Source organism: Sinocyclocheilus grahami, unplaced genomic scaffold (assembly GCF_001515645.1).
Source record: "Sinocyclocheilus grahami isolate Dianchi unplaced genomic scaffold, SAMN03320097.WGS_v1.1 scaffold2081.1, whole genome shotgun sequence".
NCBI lineage: Eukaryota > Metazoa > Chordata > Actinopteri > Cypriniformes > Cyprinidae > Sinocyclocheilus > Sinocyclocheilus grahami.
Window position 1 is genome coordinate 31,068 of NW_015507260.1, and position 18,346 is coordinate 49,413.

At 37.8% G+C, this 18,346-nt stretch overlaps 1 protein-coding gene across 2 annotated transcripts in view; it reads right to left on the reverse strand.

The window, feature by feature from the left end:
- Positions 1–10,100, reverse strand: part of nptx2a (neuronal pentraxin 2a) — a 25,207-nt gene extending 15,107 nt beyond the window's left edge. For both annotated transcript variants that reach the window (XM_016260445.1, XM_016260444.1), the window contains exons 1-3: positions 9,305–10,100; positions 2,723–2,942; positions 1,098–1,342 (exon numbers count right to left, since the gene is read on the reverse strand). In XM_016260445.1, coding sequence (XP_016115931.1) covers positions 1,098–1,342; positions 2,723–2,942; positions 9,305–9,739 — 900 coding nt within the window. In that variant the 5' untranslated portion in view covers positions 9,740–10,100. The remainder of the gene's footprint in view (positions 1–1,097; positions 1,343–2,722; positions 2,943–9,304) is intronic.
- Between the last annotated feature and the right edge of the window lie 8,246 nt (positions 10,101–18,346).

An 18,346-nucleotide genomic window follows, 5' to 3' on the forward strand; every position in this document is an offset into this window, starting at 1 on the left:
CTGTTGGTTACAGTGTTTACTTCCTTTTTAATTATATTTTTATTAAATATTTATTTATTTGTGAAAAATACTTTGTCATCTAAAGTATAAGTATGTTTATTTTACACACTTATTTTTTAATCCATTGTCAAATGATTTCAAATTTCTTAAATATTAATTAAAATTAAATACAAATTATATCGGCTTTATATCGGCTATCGGCCACCCTGCTTTCCAAGATATCGGCATCGGCCACCCTGCTTTCCAAGATATCGGCATCGGCTGTCAAAAAAACAATATCGGTCGACCACTAACCACTACATCTAACTATGGATGCCATGAATCAACCATTCATTGTTTGGATTTATGAAGCCATGCAGAGTTGGGTACTTATTATTATTTGTTATAGCCCCGTTCACTTTTTAATGTTAAAATTGTATCATTAATCAAATGCTGAGTGATTTCATGCAGTGACTACCAGGGCGAGTAAAGCCAATAGAGCTCATGTGATGTGCCTCCTGTCAGCTACTGTAGATGCAGTTAATCCTGATGAGCAATTTTCCAAATTTATATTTGTCTCTGAGCTAAATTTTATATTGCATGTATGACAAGTAGTGTACTTGTATGTGTGTGGGCACAGTAGTTCTTTTAAAAATGTCCCGAGCTGTGACAAATTAATTTTTAAAAGTACAAATTGTCAATGTAGCCTCTCAGTTACCGTACGTTCAAGAAAACGACACAATAATTATACATTCGATAAAGTACACGCTGCTTCAGATTGAATTTAACATCTCACACTACATGGCAGCACATAATTAGTATGTGATCTTCAAGCCCCTTCATGCAATTTGTATTAAAATAAAAATCAGGCAGTAAAAAAAATGTATTTGAGAAACTTTTGGGGACCATTTAAAATCAACTACCATATTTTCTATGAATCAAATTTAGTGTTATTTTTAAGACAAGAGGCACCTATGATATAATGCAAGGTTTTTATCCATTGTCAATTAATTTAATGAGGTTGTGATATATTCAATACTAGGGAAAGCTGACATTGTTCCAAAGAAGCACAATCAATAAAAACACGGGTAGCTTTGCAGTATCTCATAAAGGCTCACCTTATCATTGACGAGGAGCTCCATGGGGCTGTTTCCCCACTCTATCAGCACAATCTCATTGGCTTGTCCCGGGGCGCCGTAAGAGAATGGGGTCCCGATTCCAGGACTGGCGCTGGACTTGAGCCACATGCACACAGTGAAGGCGTACATCTCTGGCAGACTCTTCTTGATGCGGCCGTACAGGTAGTTTGTGCGCAGAGGCAGAGACACCTTAAAGTCCTCTGGAGATTTGAATGCATTGTTACCTGTGAAGAGAATCGAGGGAGAGGTTTGCATTGAAGGACAGAAAGATGCAAACTGCTGACTTGAGATTGTGTTAATTTGATTTCGGCAAATTGAATCTGAGTACGGCTTTCAGGTTCAATTATTGAAATGAGCGATCCATGCTGGCTCATGTAATTGTCCTAATATGAAATGACATGCTGGGGCTTTGTAAGGTGATATAATCATGTAGCTGCTGATGATGCATTGGTGTTAAAATTCGGAATACAACAGGACAGTGTGGCCATCCAGTGCTAACAGATGGGGTCTGCATTAATCCCATATCTAAAAAGGGCAAAAGGAGCGGTAAAGGCAAACAAATTATTGTAAATAGCACGCTAATTTACATGCAGACATTCTCACACCAGACTAAATCTGCCACAGCCAACACATTCTGAAGCAGTGGTACCTTTGTTTCATCTTACAACATTTTCATCATAAAAATGGCCCAATGCACTGAAGTTTATGCAGTGAAGCATTAGCTAAAGGTTTCACCTGATGTCTTGGTGAGCGCTGCAACAATGGCCTTTTCAAAGTGCAGCCAACGATTTACAAGCAATCTGCATGATGTATGCAATGCCTGTCTTTGCCATGACTGCTCCGAAGTTGAATTTTACACATTTATTAATTTACATGACCATTCAAAATGTTGGGGTCAGTAGGATAATTTTTTTTTTTTAAAGAAATGAATACTTTTATTCGTCGAGGAAGCATTAAATTGAGTAAAAGTGACAGTAAAGACATTTATAATGTTACAAAAAACCTATTTCACATAAATGCAATTCTTTTGAACATCACAGGGGAAAAATGAAATAATATTTCACAATATTACTGTTTTTACTGTATTTTGATCAAGTAAATGCAGCCTCGGTGAACAAAAAAGACATCTTTCAAAACCATTAAAAACTCTTAGCGACTTCAAAGTGTTGAACGGTATTTATTTCATTATTCATTTATTGTTGGTTCGTTTTGATTGTTTTCTGTTCAATACTTTCTCATCCTTGCTGTCATGTGATGTTTGTTTAGAATGCTTTCCCCTCAAGGACTGCTTTAGTTCTGTGATACATCAAAACAATCGGCAGGAATTGTTTTATCTTCTAAGCTCAAATACATATTTTCGCTGTGAACGTGTGTAAACCTCATGCTTGGTTTCTTTACCAGCTCGTTGCCCTTCGGTGGCGCTTTCTCCAACGGTTTCATGTGGCGTTTAAAGTGGTGCATGGCGCTTACATTGAGTTTGAAAGGGCTTCGACTAGTCTACCTATCCCATACTGGGGACAGCAGGTAAAAAGAGATGTTTGGTAGGGCACCACATCAGTGAAAACATGACTGACTCAATAATTCATGTCTGAGAGCAGCCGTACTATTCTCCAGCTCGGTGATCCTCTCCAGCAGTGAGCTGAGGGTGTTCTCGGTGCGCTGACGGTGAGTGGCTGTCTCGTTGTACAGCTGGCTCTTTTCCTCCTCGAGTTCGGCCACTCTGGTCAGCAGCTGGCTCTCCAGGTCAGTCAGACGGCGCTTCAGCAGCTCTCTCAGCTCGTTGGGAAACATTCCACCTGATGTGTTGGCACGCAGCTGCTGCTGCAAGACAAAAGACACCAAATATTAATCTGCCTCGTGCTGTTACAGGCAGAAATTGCTCATAATGAACTGCCGGGGATTTGTGAGATGCTGAATTAATGTTGAACGCTTTAAGGGGGTGTACACTACTATGTACTTCCATCAAATTATATTTAATATTAAATAATATTTAGATGCATGTAACATTTAAATGTTTATTCAAGTCAAAAATATAATTTTAAATCACAGAATCAACTTAATTACATTAATTTATACCAAACAAACAATTTTTTATGGGTTGAATCAAGTAGAAATACCTCTTTATGTTAAAAATTGAAGGTTACCACATTTTCATTGTAGATACAATGTACGTATTGTATTCAGTGCTGTACTACAAAACACTTGTGACTATTGAGGTGTGAAGAATATAATGTTAGGAACAGGTTTATTAGTATGGGTAGCTTTAAAGGTGGGTTAAGAACAAGAGTCAACAGTGATATTATAGGTTACACTTTATTTTAAGGTGTCCTTGTTACAGTGTAATTATACAATTAAGTACTGAGTAATATTAATTAACTACATGTACTTACTATATGGTTAGGTTTAGGGTTACTTGCAAGTAATTATGCATAATTAATTGTTATTTTTTATTAATTGTTATTAATTGGATTTTTTTTTATTGCCTAAAATGCCTGGGTTTTGGCTGTTTTTTACATTTCACATGTAAAATGTGTAACGAGGACACCTTAAATAAAGTGTTACCAAATTATACTGTAGTTGTAATTACAGGAATTAATTAGAGATGTAATTACAAGAAGGCATTTTTAAATATAAGCACACTGTAAAAACATGTCTGTACACGATAATTGTACATAGTAGTTGAAGACACCATGTGGGTCCATTTTTTTTAATCAAAATTAATAAACTAATTTAACTCCACCAGGGTGAAAATTAGTATTCATTTTGATCCAGGGACCCTGTATGAATTCAAGTAGTTCATATCGGTAATATTCCATATCCACTTGGCTATTAACAAGAAGTGATATGTCAATTGAGTAATACACCAAAATCTTCCAACAGCCTTGTCAATTGGTGCATTTGGTTTCAGCAATTCTGTGAATGTATAAATAGCTCTTTTTGTATTTTGCATGCAGCTATCCGCATTGTCATTGAAAAACGCAGTGGTCACTGATTGCAATTTCAACTAAAACACTCTTGGTTCCAAAATGGGGTTTGTGCATCGATGCCATAAGAACCATTTTGGGTTCCCCAAAGAACCTTTCAGTTTACAGTTCTTAAAAGAACCATTTTTTTCGCAGCTTGAAGGACATTTTAATAACTAACTTTATCATTTTCACTATAAATAACTTTTAGTGGTTCCATGGATGTTAGATGTTCTTAATGGAACCATTGATGCCAATTAAGAATCTTTATTTTTAAAAGTGACGAGCAAAGTTCTTTGCACTCTCAGTATATCTTTTAAATAATTGCTAAGTCTGTATCTGCTCACTACTTCCCATCTACAATATCAAAGCTCATTATTAATATTTCATTCAAATCGTGAATTCAAATAGAAAAAGTCCCTCCCTCCCTCCATGTAACATGGCTCATATGACCTTGTTTTGACAGATGTAAATCAAGCATCACTAATAAACAGTGTTGGGGAAAGTTACTTTTAAAAGTAATGCATTACAATATTGCGTTACGCCATAAAAAAGTAACTAATTACGGTACTTAGTTACTTTTTATGGAACTGTTGGTTACAGTGTTTACTTCCTTTTTAATTATATTTTTATTAAATATTTATTTATTTGTGAAAAATACTTTGTCATCTAAAGTATAAGTATGTTTATTTTACACACTTATTTTTTAATCCATTGTCAAATGATTTCAAATTTCTTAAATATTAATTAAAATTAAATACAAATTATATCGGCTTTATATCGGCTATCGGCCACCCTGCTTTCCAAGATATCGGCATCGGCTGTCAAAAAAACAATATCGGTCGACCACTAACCACTACATCTAACTATGGATGCCATGAATCAACCATTCATTGTTTGGATTTATGAAGCCATGCAGAGTTGGGTACTTATTATTATTTGTTATAGCCCCGTTCACTTTTTAATGTTAAAATTGTATCATTAATCAAATGCTGAGTGATTTCATGCAGTGACTACCAGGGCGAGTAAAGCCAATAGAGCTTATGTGATGTGCCTCCTGTCAGCTACTGTAGATGCAGTTAATCCTGATGAGCAATTTTCCAAATTTATATTTGTCTCTGAGCTAAATTTTATATTGCATGTATGACAAGTAGTGTACTTGTATGTGTGTGGGCACAGTAGTTCTTTTAAAAATGTCCCGAGCTGTGACAAATTAATTTTTAAAAGTACAAATTGTCAATGTAGCCTCTCAGTTACCGTACGTTCAAGAAAACGACACAATAATTATACATTCGATAAAGTACACGCTGCTTCAGATTGAATTTAACATCTCACACTACATGGCAGCACATAATTAGTATGTGATCTTCAAGCCCCTTCATGCAATTTGTATTAAAATAAAAATCAGGCAGTAAAAAAAATGTATTTGAGAAACTTTTGGGGACCATTTAAAATCAACTACCATATTTTCTATGAATCAAATTTAGTGTTATTTTTAAGACAAGAGGCACCTATGATATAATGCAAGGTTTTTATCCATTGTCAATTAATTTAATGAGGTTGTGATATATTCAATACTAGGGAAAGCTGACATTGTTCCAAAGAAGCACAATCAATAAAAACACGGGTAGCTTTGCAGTATCTCATAAAGGCTCACCTTATCATTGACGAGGAGCTCCATGGGGCTGTTTCCCCACTCTATCAGCACAATCTCATTGGCTTGTCCCGGGGCGCCGTAAGAGAATGGGGTCCCGATTCCAGGACTGGCGCTGGACTTGAGCCACATGCACACAGTGAAGGCGTACATCTCTGGCAGACTCTTCTTGATGCGGCCGTACAGGTAGTTTGTGCGCAGAGGCAGAGACACCTTAAAGTCCTCTGGAGATTTGAATGCATTGTTACCTGTGAAGAGAATCGAGGGAGAGGTTTGCATTGAAGGACAGAAAGATGCAAACTGCTGACTTGAGATTGTGTTAATTTGATTTCGGCAAATTGAATCTGAGTACGGCTTTCAGGTTCAATTATTGAAATGAGCGATCCATGCTGGCTCATGTAATTGTCCTAATATGAAATGACATGCTGGGGCTTTGTAAGGTGATATAATCATGTAGCTGCTGATGATGCATTGGTGTTAAAATTCGGAATACAACAGGACAGTGTGGCCATCCAGTGCTAACAGATGGGGTCTGCATTAATCCCATATCTAAAAAGGGCAAAAGGAGCGGTAAAGGCAAACAAATTATTGTAAATAGCACGCTAATTTACATGCAGACATTCTCACACCAGACTAAATCTGCCACAGCCAACACATTCTGAAGCAGTGGTACCTTTGTTTCATCTTACAACATTTTCATCATAAAAATGGCCCAATGCACTGAAGTTTATGCAGTGAAGCATTAGCTAAAGGTTTCACCTGATGTCTTGGTGAGCGCTGCAACAATGGCCTTTTCAAAGTGCAGCCAACGATTTACAAGCAATCTGCATGATGTATGCAATGCCTGTCTTTGCCATGACTGCTCCGAAGTTGAATTTTACACATTTATTAATTTACATGACCATTCAAAATGTTGGGGTCAGTAGGATAATTTTTTTTTTTTAAAGAAATGAATACTTTTATTCGTCGAGGAAGCATTAAATTGAGTAAAAGTGACAGTAAAGACATTTATAATGTTACAAAAAACCTATTTCACATAAATGCAATTCTTTTGAACATCACAGGGGAAAAATGAAATAATATTTCACAATATTACTGTTTTTACTGTATTTTGATCAAGTAAATGCAGCCTCGGTGAACAAAAAAGACATCTTTCAAAACCATTAAAAACTCTTAGCGACTTCAAAGTGTTGAACGGTATTTATTTCATTATTCATTTATTGTTGGTTCGTTTTGATTGTTTTCTGTTCAATACTTTCTCATCCTTGCTGTCATGTGATGTTTGTTTAGAATGCTTTCCCCTCAAGGACTGCTTTAGTTCTGTGATACATCAAAACAATCGGCAGGAATTGTTTTATCTTCTAAGCTCAAATACATATTTTCGCTGTGAACGTGTGTAAACCTCATGCTTGGTTTCTTTACCAGCTCGTTGCCCTTCGGTGGCGCTTTCTCCAACGGTTTCATGTGGCGTTTAAAGTGGTGCATGGCGCTTACATTGAGTTTGAAAGGGCTTCGACTAGTCTACCTATCCCATACTGGGGACAGCAGGTAAAAAGAGATGTTTGGTAGGGCACCACATCAGTGAAAACATGACTGACTCAATAATTCATGTCTGAGAGCAGCCGTACTATTCTCCAGCTCGGTGATCCTCTCCAGCAGTGAGCTGAGGGTGTTCTCGGTGCGCTGACGGTGAGTGGCTGTCTCGTTGTACAGCTGGCTCTTTTCCTCCTCGAGTTCGGCCACTCTGGTCAGCAGCTGGCTCTCCAGGTCAGTCAGACGGCGCTTCAGCAGCTCTCTCAGCTCGTTGGGAAACATTCCACCTGATGTGTTGGCACGCAGCTGCTGCTGCTGCAGGACAAAAGACACCAAAATATGAATCTGCCTCATGCTGTTATAGCCAGAAATCATTCATAATGAAACTGCTGGGGATTTGTGAGATGCATGTTGAACGCTTTACGGGGGTCCTACTTTATATTAGGCATCTTCAACTACTATGTACTTCGGTCAAATTATATTTAGATGTATGTAGCATCTAAATGTGACATCTAAATTAACTGGTTTTATTCAAGTCAAAAATATACTCAAACATCACTGAATCAACCTAATTCGATTAATTTTTACCAACAAAACTACATTTTATGGGTTAAATCAGGTAGAAATATCTCTTTATGTTAACAATTGAAGGTTACCACCTTTTCAGTGTGTGTACAATGTACTTATCGTGTACTGCAAAACACTTGCAACTATTGAGGTGTGAAGCATGTGCGGTTAGGGACAGGTTTAGTGGTATGGGTAGGTTTAAAGGTGGGTTAAGAACCAGGATCAACAGTGTAATTATAGGTAACTCTTTATTTTAAGGTGTCCTTGTTACACGTTACATGCACTTACTATTATAATCACAATTAATTATGCATAATTACATGCAAGTAACCCTAATCCTAACACTAAAATAAAGTGTAACCTAATTATACTGTGGATGTAATTACAGATGCAATTGCATATAAATATAAAGGTTACACTTTATTTTAAGGTCTCCTTGTTAGAGTGTAATTATAAATTTAAGTACATGAATTTACTATAGGGTTAGGATTAGGGTTATTTGCATGTAATTATGCATAATTGATTGTTATTATAATAGCAAGTACACATAACATGTGTAACAAGGACACCTTAAAATAAAGTGTTTCCAATATAAACACTCTCTTAAAATATGCACAATAATTAAATGTTAGTACATAGTAGTTAAAGACACCATGTGTCCGTTTTCTTTAATTAAAAGGGGTTGTTGTTCTGTTAAATTAATTTGTTTCATGTTGAGTGACCAGAGTGAAAACTAGTATTCACTATTACCCAATGACCCAGTATGTAGTTTTTCATATTGGTATAGTGCTCAATATATTTGTCAAGTTGATAAACCATCCATATCCACTTGGCTATTAACAGAAGTCATATGTCATTTGAGGTAATACCTTCTAATACCTTTTTTTTTTTTGGTAGAAAAATTGCTTTGTCAGTTGATGCATGCCAGAAATTCTGTGTATGATTTGCTATTTTTGTATTTTGAAAACACAATTCTTTGAAAAACGCATAGTTGTCCAACTCTGATTGCGATTCAACTAAAACACTCTTAAATTAAGGTTCTAAAGTGGGATTGTTGCATCGATGCCAGAGAAGAACCATTTTGGGTTACAATTCTTAAAAGAACCACTTTTTTTTCGCAATGTGAAGGACATTTTAATCATCTACTGCAAAGAACTTCCACTATAGAGAACCTTTAGTGGTTCCATGGATTTGAAAGGTTCTTCCATCAAAAGGAACCTTTCTTTTTTTAAAGTGAAGAGCAAAGTTCTTATTCTTAGTCACAACTTCCCATATACACTACACATGTTTGTGATTGCTATTGAATTCAAAACGGAAATTCAAAAAGGGAAAAGTCCCTCCCTCCACGTAACATACTGACAGGCGTAAATCAAGCATCACTAATAAGCAAGCCCAAATTTCACAGATCATTACAGCTCTAATGGATGGCTCTCGAGTGCCCATTATCACTCCTAAGCGTAAACTCTCACCTCCAGGTTCTCCAGTCGGTCTTTGAGGCTCTGCATGGTCTTGCCCAGCTGCTGCACAGTCTCGGTGGGGTCACGCGGCAGATCACCCATCGTGTTTTTACTGTAGTCCTTCCTGCGCGCGCTGCCCCGGGACCCGGCGTCCGCCTCGCAGCGCGCGAGTTTGGAGTTGAGCTCTTTGATGGTGCCCTGCTGACTGACGATAGTTTCCTTCTGCTGCAGGATGGTCTCTCGAAGCTGAATGATAGTATTCCGCAACTCTTCCTCCTGCGGACTAGTGCTTTGGACCCGGCTGCTGGTGTCCACCGGGCAACTGAGGTCGGTGCCCGCCGGCACGGCCGTGCACACGAAGCGGGTTCCTTTCGCGCCGCGCGCGCCAGCCGCTCCGCCGCTCCCTGACGCGTATAGAAGCAGCAGCGGCACAAAAAGAGCTCTCATTACGACGCTTCTCTCTTAAAAACGCATGCAACTTGAGTCAATTCAGTTAGTTGGACTGAAAAAAGACGTTTAGCGTAGAATCAACGAAATTCCACAATAAAATCAGGTCTGCAAAAAAACATTTGAGTATGCTATTTAAATAATAACAACAGCAAAATGCGTACAGCAACACGTCACGCTAAGAAAAATCACTCAAAACAAGCATAACAGCGAAAAAACAGAGATTAGGTGTAATTGGTCCTGGCGCGTCAAACGCATTTAACTCCCTGCCACTTTAACAAAAGCACTCCAAAACAAGTAGCTGTTCAGACGTTAAATGCCGACTCGTAACTCTCTTCACGCAGTCTGTGGTGCTGAACGGACAGCGGCGCTTTAAAGGATTAATATGAGACTCCGGCGCGCGCAGTTTGGCTCCGCTGGAGGAGCGCGCGGATTGACTGAGCTTCATCTGCGTCACTTAACTCGCGCTTGATGCGAGTCACGCTTGTGCATTACATTGCCGTGGCTTTTCCTGGCCCTCCGTGAATGTCGCGTTGAATAAACAGTGCGCTGAGCAGATGCAGAGAGCTCTTTTATAAACTGCAATTTCTCGGCCAATTTAAACTTCATGTTCTGTTGAGATAACGTACTTCAATATCGGTTTGGGTCCAAGATGATTCGTGCATCACGTTAAACCCCATTGGCAACAGTTGGTTAAACGTAAAAAGGTGCAGAAAAGTGAAGTTAAGTCTGGGTCTGGTGGATCTCATCCTTTTCATTGGTCCCCCAATGTCAATGCCCTCATACTGTACACAGAATTGTTTGTCTTGAACTTATGCTAAAATAACAAAATTAAGAGCTAAGTTGTGTAGCAAATTATTTACTATACACTATAGACTTCAACTGTTTTGTAAATTATTACATTATCTATAATTTTTTTAATGATGTACTATTCACTTAAATTAAAGTGGTCATATGATGCAATTGTTCCTTTCTCTTTGGAGTGTTACAAGCTCTCGGTGCATAAAGAAGATCTGTAAAGTTGCAAAGACTAAAGTCTCAAATCCAAAGAGATATTCTTTATAAAAGTTAAGACTCGTCCACGCCCTCCTAAAACGGCTCGTTTAAACACGCCCCCACATGTCTACATCACTATGTGGGAAGATTTGCATAACGCCGCCCAAATGTTCACGCAAAGAAAGAAGGCGTAACTTTTATTCTCGCTGTAGTATTGTTGTTGCTGCCGTCATGTCGTGAAGACGCTGTGTGTTTCGTTGTGAAAGCGAAACTACTTTGTTTGGTCTTCCAAAAGAGGACACGACTAGAAATCAGTGGTTAAGTTGTATTTACAACACTGTTCCAGAACACTTCAACCCTAATATTCAGATGTGTGCAGCACATTTTATGGAGGACTGTGTCCTGATCCTGGGAGAGTAACGTTAGACTACAATGCCGGCAGTTCTGACTCACGTAGGTACATTTTTATTTAAAGGATTTGTCACTGATGATTCAAACGTGAGTTTTGGGCAGTGTAGAGTAGGGCATAGAGGAGAAACAATAATGTACAGTATGTGGAAAATAATGTGTTTTTTTACTTTAAACCACATAAACACATTTCATTACACCAAATACACAAAATAATGTTCTTTTTAGCAACATCATATGACCCCTTTAAAATAAAATGCATCATGATGGTATTTAAAGTGGTCTTCTTGTTATAATTTCGCAGAGTGTGAACACACTTCCCACACTGTTTAAACTACATAGAACAACCCAGTCTCATAAAAATATGTACCTCTGGGTGCTTTTCTGCAACACCGTTTTTACGTACTTACTGCACGTTTCGCCGCAGTTTCAAAGAGAAATGTCCACTGAGTGGCGCTAAAACACGGGTTCAATACGTCAACCCTGGCACGTTTTTATTACGTTGATATAGGTACGTATTGCTGTGTTTGTATTACGTTGCTTCAGGTACGTATTGCGACGGTTCCGAATTCAAATATCCGGGGACTGTCGTTAAAAGTTAATGCTCTGTGTTGGAAATATGCCCTACACCAAACCAAACCCAAACCTAAACCTACCCAATAGTGTTAACAAATGCAAAACTGATGTAAAAACTCATTTGTTGATGCAACCATGCCATTTGAACTTCCTTATATGCAGATTTGAACCGTTTTGTCGAACCGTAGTTACACGGGATTCGAACCGGAGCTCCTCACCGTCTCCGTACTCCGCGAGCTACCGAACAAACCTACCGTCGATGAAAACCCATTGATATGAAGCTGGATATGTACGGTGCTAACGTTCAAAAGCATCAGTTTTCAAATCTCCCAGCATATTCAAATTGTTTTGAAGTCATAACATGATATCCATCAAGTAATTGTGCGAAAGTTACGCTTTATTAATCGAAACTCTGTAAATGTGTGTGAAAAGGAATAAAAGGTGTCGGAGTTTTACTGCCTCTAGTGTTCATTTATTTTGGAAACGGCAGTGATATGTACTTATTGGTACGTATTTTGCGTCTCGCGAAAATGTGCCCCCGGGGACGTTTGTGCCGTGAGACCAGGTTGACATAGAATATGGTGACCATATGTGCTCTTTTTCCAGATTTTTTATTGCCTAAAATGTCTGGGTTTTGGCTTTGTTTACCTATTGTTTTTCTCATTGCTCAAGGTGACTGAAAAGCAGTTTGACCAATAGCGTTCACGCATTGAACGTAATCGACCTGTCGTGGCGTGAAGGTGGGATCTATAGAGAATGGTCAAAGAGCAATGCAAATACATGTAGGCTTACATATGGGATGTGTCCGAAAGTTGAAATATGCTGCCTGAAGGCAACAAGGCCTGTCCGAATCCAGTGATCAGATCACTGAGATTCCTTTATTTGAACGATTTTTGAAGGCAGAACAGATGTATCTTTCGCAGCCTTTGATATCCCACAATCCTGTGCGTTCGATTCCATGACAGTTGAGCTAGAAAATAAAGGGGGCATCTGAAAGTTGTGGTTGGTGGGCAGTCTGTGTGCAAATTTACGTTTTGACCAACTTTTTCCACTCGTGATGTAATTTTTAGCGAGACATTAGTATTGTAGTGATTCAAGGAAAAAAAATAATAATGCATGGCCGCTTAGAACTTCCGTAGTAAAGGGTCCTATTATGCCCTTTTTAAAGATGCAATATAAGTCTTAGTTCAAGCTTAAAGTTTCAGCTCCAAATACACCACAGAATATTTATTATTCCACGCTGAAAATTTCCCCGTTTTTGGGTGGAAACATAAACATGCTGCTTTCGTGTGTGTTTCTTTAAATGCAAATGAGCTGCTGCTCTCCACCCCCTTTCCTGAAAAGGGTGGAGCTTGGTTACTACAGTGACAACAAACAAAACGTCTGACTCACGTTCATGGCATTGCAGTTCTTCATTGTCATCATAAAAAGTTTATTATTTGCATGCATTTATGTCACCCTGACGTAGCTCTTTCTACATGCTTTGTGATTTTTGGCCTGGGTTGTGAAATGGATTACGGTCTGTGTGTCCACTCACGCTCATCTTGTTTTGCTCAGCATTTGGACAGATCTAAAATGCAGTCTGCTGAATGTTTTATCTGTGTGTACGTCTGGAATCTTTCCTTAAAGGAATATTTCACACCAAAAATGAAGGGATTCTCATGCCGTATGACTCCCGCCCCCCACAAACACAAAAAGAGAAGTTTAGCAGAATGTCCAAGCAGCTCTGTTCCATAAAATAAAAGTATTTAGTGACCATGGCTTTTCAAGCTCCTAAGAAATAGTCCATATGTGCTATATTGCTGTTTATGTCATAAGACTTCTAATGTTATAGACTGTGAACAATGATTATTTGAAGTTGGGAAAAAAACTATTATTGGAGTATGTTTTACAAGAAAATACTATTTCAGTTTTTCTGCTTAAAAATTGCATGTTTAATTCAATGTGTTACTTGCTGTTTTCTGTAATCGTTTGTGAAATTTACTAGCAATTTCTGAGTGAAAAATAATTTCTACAGCAAATGTCTTCAGTGTTCGACAGCTCTGTGTGAGGAACAGACCAAAATTACAGTTCATACTCACAAAAAAATCATGTCCACTGTCATATCTATAAAACCTCATTTGCACATATTCTTCTTCTTCTCAATCAATAAAGAAATCAATAAAGAGTTGTATGATGAATCACAACATCACAACTACTTGGAAAACTGAAAAAAAGTATATGATAGTTGACTTAAATCAATGACTTTTATTCAGTAGTTTTCCTGTCTATTCTGATTTGATTCAAGGAAAGAGATTTTAAGTAAAAACACAACAATATTTAATTTCTTCTAGTTGTTCTAAGCCTGTACAGGGTTTTTTTCTTCTGTTGAATACAAAAGAAGATATTCTGAAGAATGTTGGTAACCAAACAGTTGACGGTAGCCATTGACTTCCATAGCATGAAAAAATACTATGAAGATCAATGGCTACCGTCAACATTTTTCAAAATATCTTCTTTTATGTTCAGCAGAATCAAGAAACTCATATGTTTGGAACAATATTAGGGTGAGTAAATATTTTTCAGAATTTTCATTTTTTGGATAAATTATTCCTTTAACAATCTCTGAACTCATAGTACTGTAAGTCAGTCTTGCAAGGTTTAAACATGAACTCATAATTCCCTATGGAGAAAATGAACAGGATCATAACGTTGGAACCCTGCTGTTGCACCCTCATATTTTTCATTGGTTTCATAACCAGACAAACTGCAGTTTGAATGTATGGAATTGTGAACGAAATGTGTTCCTCTGAAGAAAGAAAGCCATGTGGGTTCAGAATGACACGATGGTGAATAAATAATGTCAGAACTGACATTTTCAGTCAACTAACCCTTCATAGTGTCCTAATGTTGTCAGAATGCTGGCCACCAGAGTAACTCAGAAATGTATATAAATATTTTATAAGTGCCACCGGAGTCATGCAGAGATTTTTCTTTGCTGTGAAATCAGAGTATTGTGCACAGTAAATCACTGAAGGACAATAAGTGGGAAGGCAGATGAAACACATTGCAGAAATATAGCACTTCAAGAGATCACCTGCATTCTCCATAGCAATACTTTATCTCAAGAACACACACAGCTTAGAGGATCTAAATATCTATTTTTTCTGTTGACCACAGCAGATTCAGACGTGACAAAAGCGCTTTGAACATAAATCCTCTTTCTGTATAACGTGCAACCACCGGTGAATCTTGTTTTCCATTCTTAAGATAAAATAACACGAGAAGCAGCAGTACTTGGATGAAATCAAATTGACATTTCAAAAGCATGCAGAATCCAGTACGCTTTGATGTGAAGTGTGCCGTCAATAGAGAAGTTTCAATATTACCAATTTCTCTGAGTACAATGCAAAAACCACAGCCTTTCACATACCTGCAAATGTGAAATATCTTCCTCAGAGGGGCATGTGTGCTGACATTTATGTCACTGACTCTGTGGTTTACATCAAATATTGATGTCAGCACACCACAAGTCATGACCTGTAGTCAACTAAACAGACAGAGCGAGTTCTCCTCTGCAGCAGCTCAAATATAGTCTTTCCTTAAATCATTCATTAGTAGTGTCAGATAAGTTGAACATGATTTACTACTGCTAATACTTGGGTTACTTAGAGTAAGTATGAGAACTTTTAAATTATTTATTTTTAGCACTGTTGCATTAATGTTACCTGAAACTTTCGCCTGATCAATGTGATCTCGTTAGGTATTGATGATTAAAGTGTTGTTCTAGCACATATCATAGATTTATCTTTAAGCATACATAGATTTAACCCCTAAACATACATTAAGTACTGCCAATTAATGTAATAACAGCCCTTTAGCATTTTAAACATGAACCTTTTTAGAGACCTACGCATGTTTAAGAATCCTTTTGGATTTGTAGAATATTGAATTGACAGAATTAATAGGTTGCTTTTATTCATTAAATATGTTTAATACCATCAACTTAATTTAGTTATTAATTAGTTCTGGTGCCACATCGTTTTTTAACTCGTTTCGAAGTATTCTATCACTTTTTCCAAGGCTAAACTTTATAATGTTAAAATGAATGAAACTGTTTTCAATGTCGCATCACATGATTCTTCAGAATTCATGCTCAGGAAACATTTCTTATTATCATCAATGTTGAAAACGTTTTGTGCAAACTGTACACTAACGTTAAAAAAATAAATCAAAATTTCAAACTTCAAAGTAAGATTTATGCGTCAAGTAAATGCTGTTCTTCTGTACTTTCTATTCATCAAAGATTCCTGGGAAAATGTTTCTTGTTTTGCACAAAAATATTAAGCAGCAAAACTGTTTTCAACATTGATAATATAAGAACCATTATTAAAAATTGAGTCCGAACACTAATTGATAATTGAGCAGCAAATCAGCATATTAGAACGATTTCTGAAGGATCATGTGACACTGAAGACTGGATACTGAAATTTCAGCTTTTTTATTTTTGATCAAATAAATGTAGCCTTGGTGAGCATAAGAAACGTGTAAAAACTTAAAAAATATGATTTATTCTGCAAATTAATGGAACATTATAGTGACATCCCAAAGAGGCACAAAATCACTTTCACAGACTTTTACCTTAACTGTTCCCTGTTGGTGGAATGACCTGCCCAACTTGATCTGAACAGCCATCTTCAAGAAATGGCTAAAAATACATCTCGTTGTTTTTAGGGTGCAGTATAACTGTAACTGTGGAGGAAATTAAGGGTGGGTCACTGAATTGTTTCTGACCCAGGCTGGCAACGAAGGGCCACTATCCCGAAGAGTTAAGCTCCAACCCTAATCAAATACACCTGTCTATAAAGTGCACTTAATTGCATAATAATCCTAGACTTATACTGAATGGGAGGGGGGGTCTCTTGACTTGGGACACCTATAAAACACCCAAAACAGCATCAACCACCCTGCAGCTCCATATAAACCATCTCTGCACCAGAATATCATGGAGGTATAGATAGGCTGTTTTGACTTGGGCTAGTATACAAACACAGACGCTTTCACGTCATATCTGTTTTTCTCTTCGATCAGTCCGTTCTTGTAGGTCCATTTGGTTCTCACTCCAGCTTTCATAATTCATCAGTCTGACATACAGCAGCAGTCTGTTCTTACACAAGCCCTCCTCTGATAATCGCTCAGGCCCGTGGCGGCTTGCTGTGAACCACGTGTTTTCGGTATTTCTTCATGGACAACTGCTACAGGCATGTTTTCAAAAGTGTTGTTCAGTTGTGCTGGTTCATCTCATGCCCTTCTTATGGCTTCTCCACACTCTGACAATGGCCCTAACAGCTTGTAGTTATACAATGTTGGTGGAGATATTGAGTAACACGGGCGCTGACGTCCCACACAACACATGTCTGGGCGTTAGGTGTTGGTGGTGCTACAGGCTGGAGGCGTGAGCGTGTGGTCATTATCATGTAATCAAATTCACGTGCGGTGTGATATCACTATTTAACGCCGCCGACTCACTGCTGCTGTGTGGAAAGACTTTTCAATGCTCACATCATATGTAATATACTGTACGTTTGAATGTGAGATTATAATGCCACCCACAGTCCATTGACCTACTCATCAATTCAGTATGCACTTTTAATGAGCTCTTGCATTAGGAAGCACGAGGGACTCATTTTTTAATACTCACTTCTAATCTCCCTTTTAAATGAGGATCCACCAAACTTTCGTTGCATGAATATTTTTTGGAATAATTATATCATTGACGATACAAATAAATGTTTATCTCAGGTCTCGGCATTGCATTGTGCATATGATTGAGCAGTCAGTGCATTAGATTTGATTTAGTCAAGGACAAATTGGATTTTTTTTGTCTTGCACATGACCTTATAAACACATGCACTGATCTAAACATTCATGGACAGTCTGACGCATATTGGACCTGTAGCACAATGGCATTGCTTAACAAAAATGAACTGTGTTTGGACGCTCTACATGTAGAAGTGGCCAATTCTTGGACAAAATAAACAGCGAAGCGATCCAGAATTTATGCTGATATGCTTTTATGTTGCAGATGCTCATATTTTCAGTCCCTTAGCATTTATATGCAAATCAAACAATATTGGCGACGCACATATATTTATGAAATGAGCATCGCATCCAGAAAACAATCCAGTAATGAGAATCCAGACATGTTTATTGACTCATATTTTACGAGCGGTTTACAGAAGGTAAGCACCGAATATCATTATAGTGCAACATGTGTTGTGGTTAAATCAAAACATTATACATTATTAAACATGTATAACAAGGGCGTAATGCCTTGTATAAGCTGAAACGCATTTCAGTTTGGCGACAGAATGAAAAAGCAGAAATTTTATAAACGCCTGAATAATACCCGGCATTATTCAGAGTGGAGCCTCGTGCCTGAAGAACGGATTTACAAATCTTATTTTTATGAAGGTAAATGGAACTGTTGTTTCCGTTGAAGTGTCTCTTAACATTAACCAAGGAGGCCATCCATTGAGACAAGTAGGCTGAGCCACTGTTTCACTTCATTGCTGTGAAACTGTGCAGTGATTTATGTGTTTATGAGAGGCTGAGTGAAGTCAACTAGAGCTGCCATCAGATCACGCC